Consider the following 20988-nt stretch of genomic DNA (forward strand, 5'->3'; position numbering starts at 1 on the left):
CCTGTTTTTGTAATGAGAGGTGACAGCGGGGCTACTGCTTTGGCATCACAAGCGGTCAGTGATGTGGGGTAGGAATACTTGCTCCTGAAAGCCTTGTTGTGCAGCCCCGCAGCTGAGATGGAGATGTGAAGTGGGCAAGTGCTGGACTCTGATCCCTGCTGCAGGATAGATATACTCCTGGTGGAAAAACAGCAGAACAGGCTGAGCTGCAGGCAAATAAAACCTCATTAGATAAAGTAAGGAGATAAATACAATTTACTGTTGCTTCCACATCTCAGAGTCTCACTGCTCTTAATCCCAGTGATTCTGACTGCATTTTATTATTACCTTGAGTTCACCAGCAACAGTTTTGACCTGCCTGACCTGCACAGTCACCCAAACAGCCTGGAACCACAGACAGCTGGCCGGTAGCCAGAGTCCTGCCCAAAGTGAGGTGAAGGTGCACACAGGCAGTGAGAAAGCACCTGCCTGCTCTTGGCAAAAACAAGGTTACGTAAATCTGCAGGATCACATTCCCCCCGGGACAGGGCATGCTCAGTGCAGCTCTATTGAACAAGGAAATGAAAAGATATCCTACTTTTCTTACTGGATTTGCTTAAGGAAGAAACAAGTCTTGTGACTTGGTATACACGATACAGGCTGTGCATGAGGGTGTGTGTATCCATAATACACATCCTGTAGTGAGCCTGTGGCACAGCAATAGCTGAGAGAAGGGTGGCTGTGGGAGCTTTTGTAGTAATCAAGATCCCCGTGAGAGCTGTGAGCAGTCTAGTCCCTGCTTTTTATAATGCAGGGGTGAGATCTCCACCACAGACATCCTTTCTCCAAGCTACAATATTAGCAGAAATATCTACAATCATAGAGACGCGTAGCAGGAACCCAGTTAAGGCAGCTGGTTTTTGACACTGTTGCTCATTTAGGCAGGTCTGCTTAGTGACATGCTGTGAACATGTGGGTGCACATAGTGGGGTGGACAGGGGAAGATCAGCCTGTGTCTTCTGTTCAGATAGCCTGGGGATCGTGCTGGAACGGCAGCATATGGTTACAGCATGCATCTCATCTCTTTATACCGTCAGTGTCTGACCACGGTACCACAGCTCTTTGACAGAGATCTGCCTCATGATAACTGATTACGTGGAGGAAGGACTGCTGGGCTAGCTACTCTATATCACACATCAGTCCAGCAACACAAGACGAGCAGCGAACAATTTCTTCAGTGTGACACTAATGTTCATTCTCCACTTAAGGAGCTCCGCGAATTGGACGCTTTCTTGACCAGCAAGTTCCATCGAAAAGCGAACGCGTGCAGCGGCATCACACACCATTGCAGCAGCCACAGCCGCGCCTCTCAGCGCGGTGAGGCTCCGCCCGCCACGCGCGCGCAGTTCCCGCTCTGTCTCCCTCCCCGGTCAGGCCCCACCCGGCATGCTCCGCTTCGCGGCGGGGCGGGCAGGGGTACGGTAGCAGTTTGCGCCAGGCTCGGCCATGTCGGGGGACGGCGATGAAGAGCTGGCGGGTTTCGTGGCCCTGCACGGGGCTGCTCTCCGCGCTTCCTGCGTCCCGGCGCGGTACTGGGAGAGCCTGTGCCGTAAGCTGCGCGGAGAGGTGAGTGCGGGACGGGGCTGGGAAGAGCGCTCTGGCCGGGGTTAAGCAGCGGCGGAGCGAGGAATCCCCTTTGCCTCGTGTTTTCAGCGGCTGACCGCCGTTCGATAAGAAAAGAAAGAGGAAATGGGTCGTGAGCGGGACAGCTTTTGTCGGTAGGCACGGTTCAGAATTGTTTAGGATGTGGTGCGTGTGCCGCCAGCCTCAGCGGTGAGGAAAGGTAGCGTGGATTTGCTGGAGCAGAGGAACCGGGAGCTGAGGCGGGAAAGGCAGGACCCGAAACCAGCTGTGTGGAAAAGTGAGAGCGCTCCAGGGAGTCTGGAGGAGTCAGCCTACGGGAGGCAATAAGGGCGAGGTGAGCTCGCTGTCCTGGGGCGGAGTGAGCTCGATGAAGCCTGAGGGTGTGGGGAGAGGGAGGGAGGGAGCAGGGGTTGTGGGTTAGGAGGTAGGGTGAGAAGCTGCAGGGTGGTGGGTGAGGAAGAAGGGCTGTGGTTAAACAGTTGTACAAATAAACTCATCTCTGATTGTTTGAGTGCCTTCTTTTTTTTTTTCCTCATCCCAACTTCACAGTTGGATGGAAGTTTAAGATGTGATACCATCAGAGTGCTTGCAGCACACTCAGGAGGGTTTAAATGCATTTCTGGTTGTTTCTAACAGCTGCATGTCTGGTACTGCAAGTGAGAGGAATAGCTGTGTACTGCAGAGAGAATACCTCTACGTTAACTCAAGCAAATGCTCTGTCATAGAATCGTAGGGGTTGGAAGGGACCTCTGGAGTGCATCTAGTCCAACCCCTGCTAACAGAGGTTTCCTACAGCAGGTTACACAGGAAAGTGTCCGTGTGGGTTCTGAGTATCTCCAGAGAAGGAGGCTCTACAGCCTCTCTGGGCAGCCTGTTCCAGTTCTCCATCACCCTCACTGTAAAGAAGTTTTTCCTCGTGTTCAGATGGAACTGTTTAGATCTCAGTTTCTGCCCGTTGCCCCTTGTCCTGTTGACTGGGCACCTTTGAAATGAGCCTGGCCCCATCCAGTTGTCTCCTACCATTTGACATTTATAAGTATTGATAAGCCACAAACTTCTTGGTTGAAGTTGAGAGGGAAGAGAATTGAATGAGGAAAACCATAGCCGTGATACTTCCACAGGGGCTGGCACGGAGAAGGCACGTATCCTAGTGTGGCACAGTGCACACTGTTTCAATATGCTTGCTACAGTGGCTGAGTGTACTTGTTTGTCCAGGGTGCGTGGAGAGAGAAACATGATTTCAGTGTGCTTAAGATAAACCAGGCTGCTAATGGTGCGTGTCTCTGCCATTGCAGCTTCTAGATTTTATCCAGAAGGACAAAAGGATATGGAGAAGACTGGGATGTGTAGGAAAAATTACAATGAGGAGTGCGGTGGCCTGGGATGAACTCTTGAAGCAAGCAGGCCCACAGTATCTTGCTCAAAGCTTCAGCATGAAGGCAGCAGAGGAGGTGAAGGAAAAGGATGAAAATGCTCAGGGACTTTTAAGCGAAGAGTAATTGGGGAAAATAAATCTGTGAAACGCAGACTACAGCATGAGTTCTCTTGTTTCCTGTGTGAAGGTGGAAGGAATTTTTCATCTGTCTTAACCTGTTACAAAGATTAAAATTTTCTAGCGTAGAACTTGGAAAACTTGTATGCATTATGTAGATAAAATCTCCTCTTACGTCAGTACATCCAGAACCCAGCCCAGGCAGCTGTTTTCCAGCATGAATTTGCTTCAACACACAGCACCTTACCTGCTGTATGCTAGAGCCTGCAAGAGAAGTGGAGGGGTTTCACTTACCTTGAGAGCTGCTAGAGCCGTTTTGCTCCTGAGAGCCTTGTGTAACCACAAATTACACTGAGTTGCTCATCCCAAATGTGATGTATCTGCTAGGGCAAGAAACCTGCTTTTACTTATTTCCTTATTTTGCATTTAGCAAAACTGGCAGGCCCCTATGTATTGCAGTGAGTATTTTTGTGGCCCTGAGAAATCATTGTTCAAACTTGGACAAAAGCAGACCTTTAAGTGGTGTCTTCTACTTAACTGTCAGTAGGTGTGCAGCATAATTAGTGTTACCAGGCTTTATTTTGCAGAGCAGGGGAGGGCATGCTGCTGCTCACAGTCTGCCTGTGGCTTTCACAGCAGTTTGCAGCATGCCTGCAAGTAATTTGCTGAAGGTGCCTGCGCTTGGCAGTCCTTGTTTCGCACTGTCTAGTTTACTGGGTTTGTAAGGTTGGAGTTGCACCTGAATGTGAAGGGACAGAGGGTTTTCCCAAACCTGGCTGGCTTACAGCTGCATCTCTGCAGCTGGCCATCCTCGCACTGTCTCACCATATGTTAGGCACAGGGCAGCACATGTCAAGTGGGCTGTGGTACATCATGCTTGCAGTTTTAACTTCCTAATGGCTTCTGGTCATTTTACTGCTGTCATTAATGATGATGTTGGGGAAAGCTCACGCTTCTTGCTGCCTTTCAGGACTGGGCTTAGTGCTTGTGCAGCAGCCAGCTCAGGATGCTGCTCCAGCTGGGAGCCACCTGACAGAAATGAGCAGAGTGCTGCTGGCAGCCACCCAAGAAAGGGCTTTTCCTGTGGCTGGAACTTGCCTCAGTGAAATCGGCTAAAATGGCTGTGAACTGTACAGGCAGGCAAGCAGGATCTTAAAGGAAATGTTGGTGGCCCCAACAGCAAGAGATGGCAATACTGCTTGCTGTTGAGTAACATTATCCTCTTTTAGCAAAACTGGAAAACTAGAGATAAATTGGAATCGCTAGCTATTCAGATGCCTACTGAACTACGGGTGATGATAAATCAGTTACTTATTTCTGTATTTTTAATCTCCAGTGAGGTTGTTTGCAAACTGATTTTATTTACCCTGAGAAAAACATATATGTGAAGTTAGCCTGTGCATTCTCAGCATCGCTGTGCACCCCCTAGCCCAAAACAAAACACCATCACCAATCCTCAGGAGGCAGTTGCAGGTATTGTCTGCTCTGCTCTATGATGCAGTGCTCTAGGTTAAAATCTGCAGCAGGTGCTCTTTCCTTGCTGCCCTCCCTTCTTGCTGCTAGCTCCCCATGGGCAACTCTGCTTTGTCTAGGTGGCCTTGCTTTGTGAATGTGAAGTTGATTTTCTTGCCCTCCAGCTGGGGCTTAGTGGAGGTTATTGTCCTGAAGGAACAAATAAAAGCTTGTCTCTGCCTCTGGGATTTTCCAGCCAATAAGTTGTCAGTGTCTAGAGGTAATGACTTGTGATAGTGATGCAATGGGCTAGGTGCTTGACAATTTGAAGGAGTGTCTCTGGAGGTTACGCTTCCAGATGTTACCCTCCCTGCTGCTTGCTAACAAGGTTAGATGGAGAAGTGTATTGTTAGGATGGCTTACTCCTCTTTAAAAATGATGTGTGAGAGGACTAATCATTTGTCAGCTCCTGTCTGGTTGACTACGTAGCGTGACTGACTTAGCAGAACAACTTCCTGCAAAAGGGTTTGAAATGTCTTCTGAGACTCTATACTTTTTTCTTCTTGAAATTACATGTTTAATTTGAAATTGCAGAAGTAGCACTGGTTTTCTGCAGCAGGCGTACAAGCCACCATTAGGCAAGATTTGTGGCAGATGGGAAACGTGGTGTTAATGCCTTTAGATCAAACTGTTGCATCTAGAGTGACAAAGAATGCAAGTAAACCCTTTTCAGTGGACCAGTTTAGCTAAGTATAGACTTCAGCTTGCAGCAGTGTGAGAAGGCTTCAATCTCATCTGCAGGTGAGCAAACTGTTCCTTGTGTAAGGAAGGAGGAGGAAAATACTCTTGCATCTCTTAACTGACTCAGAACTTGACTGGGGGTCTTAATGTACTTCATCGTGGTTCTGGAACCTGGGTAACACCTGGGTTTGTTGAGCACTGCATGCCATAATATCAGATTGTATTTTGCAGTGATTCACTTGATTGTTGATTTTGGAATTGAACAAAAATAATTGTGATTAGTGGAATTAATGGATGATCGTCAACAGATCTGTTGATGCTAAAGAAACCAACACAGCTTCTTGCTGATGTTAAGCAGAGAAACTTCCCAGACAGCTCTATTAAAAGGTGAAAGAATGAATGCTAGACACCACTGTTGTTAGAATGCAGGCCAAAACTGTCTGTGCCTTGTCAGTGTTGCGTTGTGCATACATGAGTACTGCCTCAACTAACTGCTTGTATTCTTACTTTCAACTTCAGGTGTTTGATGCTGGTGACTACTTTGGGATAATGCAAGTAGAAGAGGTAGATGAGGAAGAGGAAGGTGATGAAGCAATGGAAGATGAATTGAAAAAGAAGCCAAATCCTGGAAATGAACCTTGTTTCAAAGTTATAGTAACAAATGAGAATGGAATTCAAGCCTCCAATCCTGATAGGTGAGTAGTGATTTGCGAACTGGTCCTGTGTCTGAGTGGTCTTAAACCCTACAGTGATGAGGGCAGTTTGTAATAAAACTTGCTTGGTCTTATTCAAAAATGCTCCTTTGTTTTGTTTTATATGTTGTTGTTTTTTGTCTGTCGTTCTTACCGTAAGACACAGCTGCTTGTTTCAGAAAAGATAAATAATCTCCTGCTTTGAAGCATAACTTGTAAAGAGCCCTAGGAGTACAGGCATTTTATGTTGCTTCTCCTTAAATCATGGAGGAAGATGCTTATTAATCAGTTTTATGAAACTGAGAGAATAGAGAAGAGGTAACTTTGAGATGTCTATAGAAATAAAATACACAGATTTGCAGATTCAATGTGTTTGCTGTTGAACCTCAGGCTCAGGGGATGCTGAGCTGCTGTAAGAGATGATACACAGACTGCTGAATTTCCTTCGGTTGGCTATGATGTAATTCAAGAGTGTTGCCATACAATTGCCTGCTAGGCACATATTGTATAGATCTTATTTTGCCAGACCTTTCATGGTTTTTTCTTTGGATCTTAGACTTTGTCTATTTACATAAACTTTGTCTTGATGAGTAAAAGCAACATAGAGCGTGGGTATCTACCTTTATGTGCTTGCTTTAACCTAAGTCATTGCCTTTCTGAATCTGAGAACACAAACTGTAAAATTCAAAGCAACTCTTAGAAAGTCTTGGAGTTAATTGCAGCATTCAGATGTGTGGTTGTAGAAGCAGAATACCAACATGCTTGTTTGCTAACTGTCTTTTGAAGTAGATTTCCACCTTAGCATTCTCTAGAATCTCTAGGTTTAAAATTAAAGTAAGCTTATGCTGTGTGTAGAATATGATACACAATAATTGTTCAGGGATACTTGGCATACGTGACAGCTGAAATGTTTTTAACTTACTGAAAACTGAGAAGGGGAAATTAATAAGTAGAATTTACAGTTCTTTGACGTGATTCAGTGAAAGGATATGGCCAAAGTGTGAAGAATCCTTCTGTTTAAGTAAGTTGGCTTTTGCTGTGAAAATCATGCAGCCAGCACAAGGGTTAAACTTCTCAAGGAGAGATATGCCAGTTGGCTGTGATTTTGTTTCAGATCGGTACTTCTTTTAAACAGTGCATTCTATTTCTGGGGAAGAAAAGAAAAACGGAGCCAAATAAAGAAAAAACGGTCAAAAACTTTAAACTTTTTGAACTTGCAGCCTGTATAAGACTTCTGGTGATCATGCCTTTCCAACTAGTTCTACAGATGATTGTAGATATTGCAAGATCTCCTGGCTAGAAGGATCTGGGAATGCTTTTCCAAAACAGTACATAGTTTTTCTTCTTCAAGGCCAGGTTGGATGGGGCCCCAGGTGGCCTTATCTGGTGTGTGGTAGTCCTGCCCACATTGGGGGTTGGAACTGGGCAGGCTTGAAGGTCTCTTCCAACTCTAGCTGTTCTGTGAATATCAGGTTGATGTTGTGGAAGAAGGAAGAAAGTCCTGTGTTCCAGGATCCTAAGGAGAGCTGGGCTGGCAAACTGAGTGCGATGTTCTGTTTGTGCCTCATTATCATAGAATGTCTGACTATTACACAATAAACTTTCTAGAACAAAAAGAGTGCTGTCTTACTGCTGGGAAGTTGTTCCTAACCTGTAATGGTACATGTGTGCTCAGGGAGTTACTTTGCCATTAAGAGAGTATTTAGTTACTGAACTTTCTGCAAGAACATGTAGCTCTTACTGAGAGAGGTATTTGGCCCGTGCATGGAAATATCTCTATACATTCCGTTGTAATGCTATCAAAATTCTCTTGAAGCATTTTCCTCATCGACCATGCCTGGACATACCGCATTGAACACGCCCGCCAGCAGCTGCTTCACGTGCCTGGCTTACTTCACAGAATGGCAAATCTCATGGGCATCGATTTTCACGGAGAAATCCCAGATGAGGGCAGTGTTGAGCAAGTGTTGCAGGAAATGTGGAAGTACAATCAGACCTACCAGCTTTCTCAAGGGGTGAGTCTCTGAAGCTTGTCTGGGCTGCTAAAAACTTCTGGGCAGCCCTGAGTGAAGCATTCCAGTATGTGGTAGAACAAATATACTTTTTTGACACAAAAATGTTCTTTTATGGGCATTGAACAATAAACTTCTATCTGGAAGGAGAGCAGATGCCATTTAAAGTCAGAATGCATGGTGGCTTGCTCCCTCATTTCAGATAAGAATTTTGAGGGTTGGTTTTTTTTTTTCTTGTTTTTCCACGCAGAGGAGAAGAGCCTTCTGCAAAGGAAGGGCAGTAGAAAGGGGGGATCTGCTTGTGTGTCAAATTTGTTTTTTACTATTCATATTTACTCACAGTGAAGGAAAGACTCCTTCATGAATCAAGTGCCTCACATACAGGTCTCTCAGCAGCTATGCTCACAGCTTTCCTCATCTGTAGGGGTGTTTCACCTCCTGAGGATATACTTATGCTGTCAGATAAGTTAGCTTCCTGGTTTCAGTTTGGCATTTGATTGCCAATACAGTATAAATGTTAGCTCAACCTCAAGTGAGAACCAGCTAGTTTCAAGATGGTATGCTTCCAGATGTAGCTTATTCCAGATCCTAGTTTTAGGTAATGTAGATAAGACTGCACCAACTTTGGTCCTTCAGATGCAGTACATCTCCATCTTTCTATGTTATGTTTTGGTTTCCTGTCTTTTTCTCATGAGTGACTCATGAATCATGAAATTATATGCTCCCACTTGAAAAATGCATTCCTGGAAGACAATTAATTCAACCTATAGTTGAACTTGGCTTCAGTTTCCCTTTCTGACACTGAACTGCTTTGAATAGTGTAAGTCCAACTTGTGTGTCTCCCCTTCTGCATCTATAGAAGTGTGAGGAAACAGCCTTCTGTTGTGTTTATTCCCTGAGCTGGCTTCAGGGGAAGTGGATTTGGTAAGCAATAGCTGTGTAATAAGAGGAAGGATGGGACTCTGTAGTTACAAGAACAGGCTTGTCAGTTTTCACAGTGTCTTGGATGCATGGAGAACATTGTAGCGGGTACTGCCAGATCCTTCTGTCTTGTAGTTCTTTTCTAGAAAGTGATAGGTGCAGTATTTCTCACTCTCTAATTGTGCAGACTGCGGAGGAGAAAGTTCCTGTCTGGTATATTATGGATGAGTTTGGATCACGCATTCAGCATTCAGATCAGCCTAGCTTTGCAACAGCACCCCTGTTTTACATGCCTCAACAAATTGCTTACACTGTTCTCTGGCCCCTGAGAGACCTGGAAACTGGTGGTAAGTTGAGTCTGTGTTTGTTTGTTATTGACTTTGCACCTGTACCCGTGGTTGGATGCCTCATTCTGCTCCCACCACGTAGAGGGGTAATAGTGTTCAGCTGCACAATTAAACTGTCGTAAGTCAGCTGATTTTGACCTAATTTTTGCATTGCAAGTAATACCCTTTTTAATGTAGTTCTTTAATTATATCTAATTTTGCATTTTGATCCTGACAGTTGTAGCATTACTAACTGTCCAACCTTCATTTGTATGATGAGGCGTGAGGGGGATTTCCGAGCGTAGAATTAAAGACTTCCTGAAAGGCTCTCCTTGTTTTGCTGCAGATGAAGTGACCCGTGATTATGCTTACGGGGAAACTGATCGCTTGATCAGGAAGTGTGTTTTGCTACCGTGGCTGCCCAGTGAGGTATTGGATGTCAACTGCTTTACCCCAGAGCCATCTGATGAGCATTACCAGGTAGGGTGTAACAGATGTCATATTTTATCCTTTCAGAGATGGCGTCTAAAGAGCTAATCAAAGAGTTCTGGTTCTGCTTTTTGTCAGGCTTAAATATTGACTCAGAGCATAGGTACTAACTAAAGAAGCATAATGAAATGAGAAATATCTGGCATGTGATACAACTTACAGAACTGAGGCAACAGAAATTGTCTATACTATGTTATTGCGGTATTTCTTCATGTAAATACAGTGCCAGGTCTTTCATATAAGGCACCTATCTTCCAGTTCAGTGTTTGAGACATTGTCTAACGTGCTTACCCACTGGATCTATTACTGTAGTACTTCTGGTCTGTCTTGAATTACAGAAGGATTCATCTTAGTACACTGGGATAATTATACTTTTCAGTCTGATTACTCATTTATCATGTGGTTTAGAATTGCTAAATATTGTAGTGGAGACAATGTCCTTAATTTGAGACCACTGTTATAAATCCTAGAGTCACAGAATGGTTTTTGGGTTGGAAGGGACCTTAAAGCCCATTTAGTTCCAACCCCCTGCCTTGGGCAGTGTTACCACCCACCAGATCCAGGGCCCCATCCAAACTGCCCTGTGCCAGTGCCTCACCTACCCCTTCCTCCTAACATCCAACTTAAATCTCCCCTGTTTCAGCTTAAAACCGTTCCCCTTTATTCTATCAATATCAGGCCATGTAAAAAGTCAGTCTATCTCCTGTTTATAAACTCTCTTCAAGTACTGGAAGGCTGCAGTGATGTCTCCCCAGAGCCTTCTCAGGTTTTCTTTGTAGGAGAGGTGCTCCAGTCCTCTGAGCATCACGAAGGACACACGTTTTACCTACGTTTATTCACTTTTCTCACATTTTTGCTTTAATAAAAATTATGAGAAATTTTGTTACTTCTATACATTAGCTCTAGTATTTATCTTCTGTGTGGCCCAGAACAATTTCTATTCATTCAGTGTGGCCCAGGCAAGCTAAAAAGTTGGATCCTCATGTTCTATACCAACAGTTTGCTGCTTTTGATGGAGGATGGTCAGAAAACTCCAAATTCAGCTCATTATTAACTAGGCAAAAATTAAGCTGATTTTGTTGAATAAATGCATATGACCAAAATAGGCTGTTCTGGAACCACTGTCATACTGGTTGGGATTTTGCATTTTTGAAGAGGGGTGGGCATACTTCCTATTTACAGATGAGAAACGATGCTCATAAGTTCTGATCTTACAGTTCTCTTGGCAAATGTGCCTGGATCTCAGATAAGGCAATCTGTTGCTTAGTTCAAGTGTGTGGCAAACGGGCAGATATTATACTCCTTTCCTACCTTGTCTTGAAAACGTTTTTTTTTTTCCTCTGGAATATTTAGCTGTAGATGATTGAAGATTTAGACTGGTGACAGATCAAAGAAAAAATTTCATATGTAGTATAACTCAAGAAGGGAAATACCTATGAAGAGATGCATGTTGCTGACGCTTCTGGTTGCTATAGCTTAGCATATACAGAGCTGTGTGCGCAAAAAAATCTGACTGTGTCAGATTTGTTCAGTCTTTGAGCCAGCAGTTTTGCAAGGTAGTGTAAATGTTTGCTATCTCTACAGCTTTTGCAGCAGGGAATGCTTTACTACTATGCACAAATAATTTGTTGTTTGCTTGGCTGAGTTGTTGGTTTTGCTGTAGCTAAGGGTGTTACTTTTGAGGCTCTAATTTTCCTTTAAATAGAAGCAAAGACTCGTGGAATATTTTGGGTTGGAAGGGCCCTTCTGAAGATCATCTAGTTCCCATAAATCTTACAAGATTTCAGCCCTGCTTAGAAAAGCAGAGTTAATACAGTAATGCTGCAGGTGAAATCTCACCTGGTTTTTGTTCTGCTACCTCACTGTATTCTTCAGCACAGACCACAAAGTCTGTGACTTGAATGGTACTGCGGGTAGTGATTTGGGCACTGATTGCAGAAAGCAGACTCAGAGGAGATAGTTCCTAATAAAGGCACTTCTAATGAAATGTCTGACTTTAAAGAAGCGATCTCTTGGGAGACTCAAGTAGTTGCAGTTCTGCAGCAGGTTCCTGAATTTGAGCTATTTGAGAATAGATGCAAACAACTCTTCTGGTACCATTCTGAGAATTGTAGTCATCTAATCAGGAATTATTTTGTATTGTCCAGCTTGCTGTAGAAGGCAGTGTCTCTGGTTTGGTTTTGCTTACACTTTCCAGTTAGAGGTGATTGTACTTCCTGTAACACCCTTGAAGATGAAGGGTATGTCTGGCTGGGCAGATGTTCTGCCCTTTGTTCCTTCTTTATCAGTGGCCTCTTAATTCTGACCCCCTTCTGCCTCTGCTCTTGTACTGATTTATTTTTTTTAATTATTTTACTTTTATTTCTTGCTGGGCAGCATATGACACAACATAAGTTTCTCAGAACGTGACTCTGCAGTTCACTTAAACCAGGCAGTGCCGTGGTCAGACACACAGACTGTCATTTTTGCTGTGGCTACAAACACACCTGTACACCTGTATTTAAAGACTTATGTGAAGAAAAGGAATTGCATTAAACTGTCTGTAAGGTTTGATAACTCGATAAAACTTCAATAGACATTGATAACCATAATAAAAAAACTTGGATGAACATGTAATCATTGAGTATTTTACTTATCACTTTTTCTTTTGAAGTTGTTTTCCAGTCACCTATCCTATAAACATGACTGTGTGCACGTTAAAAGGCAGTTTGGTCTGTGCTGCTGTTCTTATTTGCTGATCATTGTGAAGTCTGAGTCAAGGCTGCCTGTTTACTGTGACTGTTATTAATTTCTTTATTTTTGTTTGGTTTTTAGGCTATTTTAGCAGAAAACAAGGAGAAACTCCCCATAGCAATCAACCCATCAGTTTATGATAAAGACAAAGTTTTCAAGTATGTATCTGCAAACAAAATGCTTTCTTACCAAGATTAAGTATGATGCTTGCAGTGTGCTGGAGTTACGTGAGAATATCGAATGCTTCAAGACTTTGTTACAGCATTATAAGGCTGCTTTACCTCCAGGTCACCACTTTGCATCCTATTTCCCTCAGCAAGGACTGAAAGTTGCTCCAAAACAGTGGATATTTGTCCTGTCCTTGAGATGAATTTAGTGCAACTTGTTCCGGGCCTTTTGTCAGATTTGGTGCCATACTTCCTTCAGCTGTGCAGGTGTTCAAGAAGCCACATTTTGCAGAAAGAAATACTGGAAGGGTTGTATGAGGATATTAACTTCACTAAGTTTTAGTAGTGGGGAAAGAATTAGGACTTCTTTTTATAAATGCCAGTGCTTTGAATTAGTTTCTTCTAGTCTTACTCTCCAGGGTAAATAGTACAGTGAAGGTAATATGTCACACACAGAGCTATGCAGGATGTCTGTAGCAATAAACAAAGCATAACAGACATGCTTCAGATGTTGGGGGTTTTTGAGAAGAGTGTTTCTCCCTGTGAACAGGCTGTTCCAAAAGTTGATCCTCTCCTGGGATTGTATCTTCTGATTGGTTGGTTGCAGAAGAGGAAAGAAGAGTTAATTGATGAGAGCAGGTCTGGAGAGCAGGAAGAGTATTGTGACACCTTAAGAAAAAAGAAAAAATAACAGTTGTTTAATCTGTTGAAATGCTCATTTACTGTTCTAACTGCTTTTCTACGTCAGTCTGACTTTGAGTCTTCATGCTGAAGCTCTGAAACTGTGCAGATTTTGTATAGATTTGCTCCTTGTTGCTGACAGGTTGATGGTTAGGGCTCTTCCACCAATGAAGGTACTTAGAAGGTATCTCTCCCTCAAGGGCTCTTTCGTGTATAATAGTGAATTCATGTTAGGGCTCTCCCGTCAGGGACTGTCACTGTTCTCAATTGCAAGTTTTGTTAAAGTTGCTGGAGCAAAACTGTCTTTGAGATGTTTTGTTTCAAAACTTTTCATTTTTAATCTGTTCCACAATATTTCTTTTTTTTTCCTGTAGGTTAAAAGTGTAACACTTGTAGGGAGCCAACAATTAAAAAAACAAAACGCTATTTTCTATTCGAGCAGCAGCTGATCATTTTCAGAAATCAAGCTGTCATTTTTCTTCATATCTCTTTTTCTTCTAGGGTGTTCACAGACGTCCAGCAAGTCCTCAACAGCCTGACACATCCCCGTTTCGTATTCACAGACAACGAGGCAGAAGCAGACATCCTCTACAACTTCTCACACTTCAAAGATTATAGGTTGTAAATCTTTTCCTGATAAGGGAAATTCTTTTCTTTTTTTCTTCCTCTATAAGCGATCCAAAAGGCCTTTCCCCTCCTCAGTTTAACAGCTCCTTTGTTTTGCAGGAAGCTGAGTGAGGAAAGACCTGAAGTAATGCTGAATCAGTTCCCGTGTGAGAACCTCCTGACTGTCAAAGACTGCCTGGCATCCATATCTAGACGAGCTGGAGGGCCGGATGGGCCAAGATGGTTGCCGCGTACTTTTAACCTCCAAACAGAGCTGCCCCAGTTCATCTGTTACTTTCAGCAGCGTGAGAGAAGGTGGTTGTTATTTCTCCTACCTTACATCTTGTGCTTTTGATCCCACTTTATTCAAAGATGAGTGTCTTGCATTTGGAGATTTGCAACTGGTTTGTCTGATGTTTAAATTCCTCTTAATTATCCTCTTAATTATCAAGGATTGAGCACAAATGCAATGTGCATATAAGGCAAAGGGAAGCAGGGGAGTAAGATTCACAGAAATAAAACCATCTTAAGTTAACACTGCTAACTTCAGCTCAGTTTGAGCTGTTTATCATGAAGCCCGAGCAGTTTCTGAGATTTCTTTATTAACTGAGGAAAGAAGGACATAGTGTCACCCTGTCCTTGCTCAAAAAAATGTACTGAATGAAGACCAGGATGTTACTTGTTTTCCTTGAGGATGTTTCAAGGAATATTGCCCCCTTTAGGTGACTGAGCACTGGGAAGTGAGATGAGAATGGTATACTGTTGTTTTCTTGCAGTGTGAATTGCTGAGATACAGTCTAATTTCTTCCCCAGGGAGGCAGTCGTGGTGTAATGTATTATGAATTATTTGCAGGTGTTAAGAGAATCACCTTAGAAACTGAGGTGATTGCCTGCCAGCACAGCCTCAGACTCTTGACAGAATGATGTCTGTACCGTGGCCTCTGTGTGTTTGTGGTGTTAATGTTCATGTGTTGTTCTTCTCTTTTAAAGTAGTAAGATACACGGAAGGAAATCAGCAGTGAGAATATGCTAATCCCTAACGGAAAAAAGTGAAAGCTACCATTGCCTTTTCTGCCTTTTACACCATTGCTTGAAGCTATCAGTCAGAAGTCCTTAGCTCTTGCACTGTAGTGCCCAGCTTTATAAAGTGATTAAGACATAGGAGTATGTAGATCAGTTCAAGTGAATGTTCAGACAGATGAATGAAGCTTATAGGCTTTGGCTTTCTATCTCTCACAGAGGAGAAGACAATCACTGGATATGCAAACCGTGGAATCTGGCCAGAAGCCTGGACACCCACATCACCAACAGCCTTAACAATATCATCAGGCATAGGGAAAGCAGCCCAAAGGTTAGAGACCATGGCTTTGAGTGAGATTTTAAATGGATTTCTGAAAAAACTGTTACAGGAAGTGGTCTAAGACTAGAAGGAAGGAAACTTATTTTCTTCAAAATTTGTACATTGACCCATCAGCAGTCAGTTTCAATGAATTCTGAGTTAATTATTCAAATCAGCACCATTTGTTGCAGTGATGGAAGACCCAAAGAGGCTGATGTTTTCTTATTTAAAATAGTTTTGCCCTGACAGTAATTAATGGTTCAGTGCATTTCTGCTTCAAGGCTAATTCTGAGATAAGATGATCACACCTTAGGTGTAGTTAGCATTGGTCACGAATTTTTGTACACTGTTGCTTCTGTCCCCTGTTAATCGTTATTGTTGATCCATAGCTCAGCAGCACAAAACACTGCCAGCAACAGAGAAATGATGGAGCTCTTTATTTTTTTTTCCTGTAGTATGCAGTCATAATGTCAGACTGTCACCTGAACTTTATTTCTGCTGATGTGTGCACTGCATGTATTTTTCTGGAATACAGGAGTGCCCAAATTGCTTCAGACTTAGATTTCAAGAGGTTAATGCCACTAAAATTGTAAATAAAAAGGCTTTTATACATTCTGGCTGCCCAGCTTTCCCAGGCAGGCTCCAAGGACTTTTATAAAACACCCGCTGGCACATCATCAGTTATTTATGCATGTTTCTTAAGTAAAACCAAAGCATATACAAGGATGTGTTAAATCCTCAATATCTACTGCCACTTTTCATTTCAGTCAAATAATATTTTCCGTGGGTTTTTTTTGTTTGTTTGTTTCTATTAGGTAGTGTGCAAATACATTGAGAATCCAGTCTTATTTCACCGAGAAGACGTGGGGATGGTTAAATTTGACATCCGTTATGCTGTGTTGCTGCGCTCCGTTAAACCACTCAAGTTGTTTGTCTATGATGTCTTTTGGCTACGCTTTTCAAATCGGTAATTACCTTCGTTTTCCTTGTTTGGTTGATGGGACTTAGCTTCCAAGGGATCAAGTTTGGTTCTAAGGAACTGTTTTATTCCTTAGGGCGTTTTCCCTTGATGACTTGGATGACTACGAGAAGCATTTCACTGTCATGAATTATGCTCCTGGTGTAACATTAAAGCAGGTAAGCAAACAGTCCAAAATATTCCCTTATCTTTGTGTTGTTAAAGAATCTTCCAGTGCCGCCTTTGGTGACTATTCCCCAACACCCCATGTTGTACCTAGCAGGCAGTCTCTGTTGAAAATATCCTAACCAAGTTTTTTTCCTAGACATTTTGCTGTCTGGACCCCTAATAATTTGTGATAGATAATACAAACCTACATCCTGAATAAGATCCATGTTAATTGAAATCAATAAGAATTATTAAAATGGCAGCTAATCATTTTTAAAGACTGCAGTATAATCCTTTATATACAAACGCTAAAACAAGGAGGGGATTCAGGAAGTGTCCAACTCCCTACTTCTCTACCTGCATTTCTATGGATGACAAAAAAAAAAAAAAAAAAAGTTTGGTATTCCAGTGTCATCTGATTGCTCAGTCATTCCCAAAGCAATATATCTTGCTTCTAAACTGTTCTAGGTACACTGTGAAGAATTTGTTCCTCAATTTGAAAAACAATATCCTGAACATCTGTGGACAACAGTACAGGTAAGTCAACAATTTGTCTTTAATTTCATGAGCATCTGTGAATCCAACTCAATAAACTGCCTTTAAGAAAAGTTACTTTTTTTCCTCAGAAAACATACTTTGTGTCATCAGCTTCATAAAGGACAGCAAATGTTAACCTTTACATTATAATTTATTTACTTGGACTAATTCAACCTCAAACACCGAGAATTTTATTTCATGGCTACATTGAGAATTCCCTGCACTGGACTTGGTAATAAAGCCAGTCTTAAATAATGTCAGGCTCCTGGGAGTAGGATCAGTTTTCCTGAGAGTTCTACCTGAGAAAGGATGCCATTTATAAAAGTCCATGGTTATGAACATTCAGTATTCCATGCAAAACAGCAGGGAAGTCCACAGTATCAAGTGTTAATCATAACAGGTGCTGCTGTTATGACTCTGAAAAAGGTGTTTTCAAAGCTTTCACTGCTATTCTGTTTCGATAGGGTATTAACACTGAATCTGGGGATTGAACCACTGAAATATTCAGGCTCTTGCTTCCTTTGTTCTGAGGGACTTCACAACACAAGAGGCTGCTGAAATAAGTAGAAAACTAATCTTCCCAAATCAGGTTTTTTTGATCTACCTATGTTAAGCAGAGCTGTAGGTCTAAAGATCTCCCTGTAAGCTTTCATGTTAGCTCACTTTGCAGGACATTGGAGCTCATTTGCAAGATGAGGATGTGCCCAGCTGTGCCAAAGTGACTGATGGAAATAAGCCTTACCTCAAGGGTGCTGTGCTCAAGGGGCTGCACTACCAGGCTGGATAGTGCAGAGGCTGTATTTACATACTGTGGCAAATTTTTAAAAAGTTAAGCTGATCTCTTCTCTTAGAAATACTGAGTTGGTGGAGGAGGGCTTTTTAAGTGAGCACGTTACCCCATTTGTTGAATTAAATTTTGACTTAGGTGCTGTGATGTAGGATTTTCAGCTGCAGCTCTGGCTTCTCTGCATTAGCGAGCTGATCTTAGCCCTGTGGCTACCTTGGCACAAGAAAACTGATGATTCCCTAACACTAAGACATACTTAGGCATATTTTATATGCAAAGAAAAGGCTTCCAGTAGTGTATTTCTGAAAAATATGCAAGAAGGCAGATGAGGACATTGTCATTCTTATTCATAAGTAGTGCTTGAAAGAAAAAGCTGAATGTGAAGAGATGATTCAGAAGTACACACGTAACTGAATTGTTGCATTCTTCCATATTTATAACTCGTCAAAAGATGCAGAAGAAATGGTGACTGAGTACTGATTAATGTGTATTCTTTCAAAAGCGAATAAATTACCCAGCTGTGGGTTGATTTGCATAAACTAATTCATATCCATTTTAACTAGAACCTCACATCCAAGGAAAGACATTCAGAGCGTGACAGGTTTGCAGCATTAGGATTGAAATAGTCTGAAAGAGACTGCAGAGACTGAGAAACAGATCAAAAGAAACCATGCACAGGCTACTCAAAGTAGAGACGTGTGCCACGTGCAGAGTATTACTCTCTTGCATTTGCAGATACTGCAGATTTACTGCAGTATAGTTCCCATGCTAAGAATTACACCTGTATGTCCTATTGGCTAATTGCTTATGGAAACACCAGTGTGGTAGACACAAACATACATAAACTTCCAGCACCGTTTATAGATGTCAGCGTAAGCAGGTAGAAAACTTTTCTTGGCAGAACAAAGCTAAGTTAGGTTTGACAGGCAGGGAAGGAAAAAGCTTCACCTTTGCACTGCTGGCGTGTACAGAGCTTCCCTGGGTTTTCTCCTTCTCCTCCTTTGTGTAGAAGTGTAGTATTACACCTGATGCTTGAGAGGAAAGTTGATTCTAATAAATAAGTGTGCCATCATTAGGATTTTTCTTGTACTTATTTGCTCCCAGAAGAAGTTCACAGATACAGTGAAAGGGCCAAGTGCTTAGCAGGTGTTGGTCTTTGTCTCAATGTGTATTTTGAAGTCAGTGCTGTGCAGATTTTTCTGTTGGCTAGTGTAATTTCTATAAACTCTTCAAAATGTGAATGCATTAAGTGATTAAAAGGTGGGTTTTTTAACTTCTGTTGTAGGAACTTTGCTTCTTGTTCTGAGACCTTTCTCTTCTATTACTAGGCAAACATTTTTAAGGCATTTGCTGAATTGTTCCAAGTTGCTTCAGCTAAACCTGCACCTCTTGGCATCTGTGATTATCCGTCATCAAGAGCACTGTATGCCATTGACTTGATGCTAAAATGGGACACCAGCAGAGACGGTGAGAGAAGTTTGTTTCTTTGCATGTTGAATTCTTCTTTGTGAACATTTTCAGGAATTTATTTCCTTTGCTCAGATTCTTACGGATTTTCAAGCAGCGTAAACTCTGCACTCTGCACCTCCCACTGACATCAAAGGGCATCTGAAGTTGCAGGTCTGTGGGGCTAGATGCTGCTGTGCTGGTGAACTGTGATGGTAGAGGGAGCTGCTAACTGTGCTTGGCTGAGTCCATGCCTCCCTTGGACTCCTGCTATGGCTTTGTTTTAGTTTGCTGAAGCGCAGCTGTACAGGGGCAAGTTTTCTTTCCAGTTTACAGTGGGAGAATCCTTGCCTGTGTACTAAAGCCTTAAAGAGACATCATCCTGTGTCTTGGCCCAGTGTCTTCAGGTTGCTTTAGTTGCTTCAGGTTGCTTTAGTTAAGCAGACAAGGGACCATGTTTACTATTTCAGTGCCGTTGATGTCCTTGGGACTGTCACTCAGTTGTCTCTGTGAGAATGTGTATATGGAGATGCTTCATGTTAATGTCACAGTATGGCTGACAAGCACTTGGAGCCTTTCTTCCAGCTATTTGTGGATGACTGGTAGGAAAAAAGAAAAGCCAAATAAGGCAAATTTTTTCTTAGCAGAAAGCTCAGATATGTCTGCAAGTGTGCCCTGTGCACACCTACCTCTTACAGGGGTAGAAAAGAATTCTCGGTTCCCAAGACACAAGCAAAATTCCGTGCTTGTGCCTGGCTTTGCTAAAGGAGTGATTAGGAGTGAAACAAAAAAAACCCTGCCAGGTTGGGTCATAAAATGACTTCTAGACATTTTCAATGACTTCTAGCTTAATGACAGGCAATGGTTCAGGGTCTCTGTATAGCTTGCATTAAAAGGCAGTGTTTGTGTTCTCTTGGACAGGAAAAAGAATCATGCAGCCTCAGATCCTGGAGGTGAACTTCAATCCTGACTGTGACAGAGCCTGCAAATACCACCCTACCTTTTTTAATGATGTCTTCAGCACCTTATTTCTGGATGAGGCGGACAACTGCCACGTGACGTGCATCGTCTAGCCACAGGAGGCTTGATTCTTTCCTTCACAATCTGCTTAATAGCAATATTTACATTTCAGTTCTATGAGCTGCTGATGCAATTATTTTCCTGTATTAGTAACCCAGGAAAAAAAATCAGAATGCACATATACCTTATACTGTACTGATAACTGTTTTGTCTGCATTTTCCTTGTGTTGCTTCGTGCTGTAAATCACCAATTTGTATTGACCAAATGTCTTGTTTATTGAATATGGGAAACCTCAAAATAGGACAGAACTGGAACACCTGAGTTGTTTCTCAGGTAGACTAAGCTCTTGCTTTCTTGCTGGGAAACATGGCGTAGTTCCCTGTGTGAACATTAAAATTACAGTTTACTGAATCATCTTGGAGTTTGTATATCATTTTCTTAGCCACTCTTCTGCTGTACAAAGTTCTAAAATTTTTATGTCATTAGGCAGAGTAAAAGAGGTTATTAAAGTTTCATTTGGCAATTTTATTGAAAATAAAGTATATGAAGCTTGAATGAGGAAGGTGGGGGAAAGATCAGTAGAAGCTCCTGGTAGTTTTTCGAAAGCTGTTCAGCATCTGCTGAAATCTGTGCATGAAGTTATTGGTCTGTGTTAGTTTTGAGTTCTTGGTGCATACAAATGCTATAAAGTGGGAGAAAAAGAAATCTGAACTGTTAGCATCTCATTTCTGACCCACTGAAGAAAGATGAAGTATTCTATTTCAGGGTGCTCTTCTTCAGAAGCCTGCTTTGTTTAG

General features: G+C 42.3%; 1 protein-coding gene across 1 annotated transcript; it reads left to right on the forward strand.

The window, feature by feature from the left end:
- Positions 1–1485: 1485 nt before the first annotated feature.
- On the forward strand, positions 1486–20243 carry TTLL12 (tubulin tyrosine ligase like 12; the record flags this gene model as incomplete). Its single annotated transcript, XM_079540486.1, has 14 exons — positions 1486–1605; positions 5828–6003; positions 7817–8015; positions 9121–9280; positions 9606–9739; positions 12563–12639; positions 13831–13947; positions 14056–14250; positions 15175–15286; positions 16090–16241; positions 16330–16411; positions 16869–16937; positions 19053–19191; positions 20092–20243. The coding sequence occupies 14 exons, from the start codon at positions 1486–1488 to the stop codon at positions 20241–20243; spliced, it is 1884 nt and encodes a 627-aa protein (XP_079396612.1).
- Between the last annotated feature and the right edge of the window lie 745 nt (positions 20244–20988).

Source organism: Tetrao urogallus, assembly GCF_951394365.1.
Source record: "Tetrao urogallus genome assembly, chromosome: 1".
NCBI classification, from domain to species: domain Eukaryota; kingdom Metazoa; phylum Chordata; class Aves; order Galliformes; family Phasianidae; genus Tetrao; species Tetrao urogallus.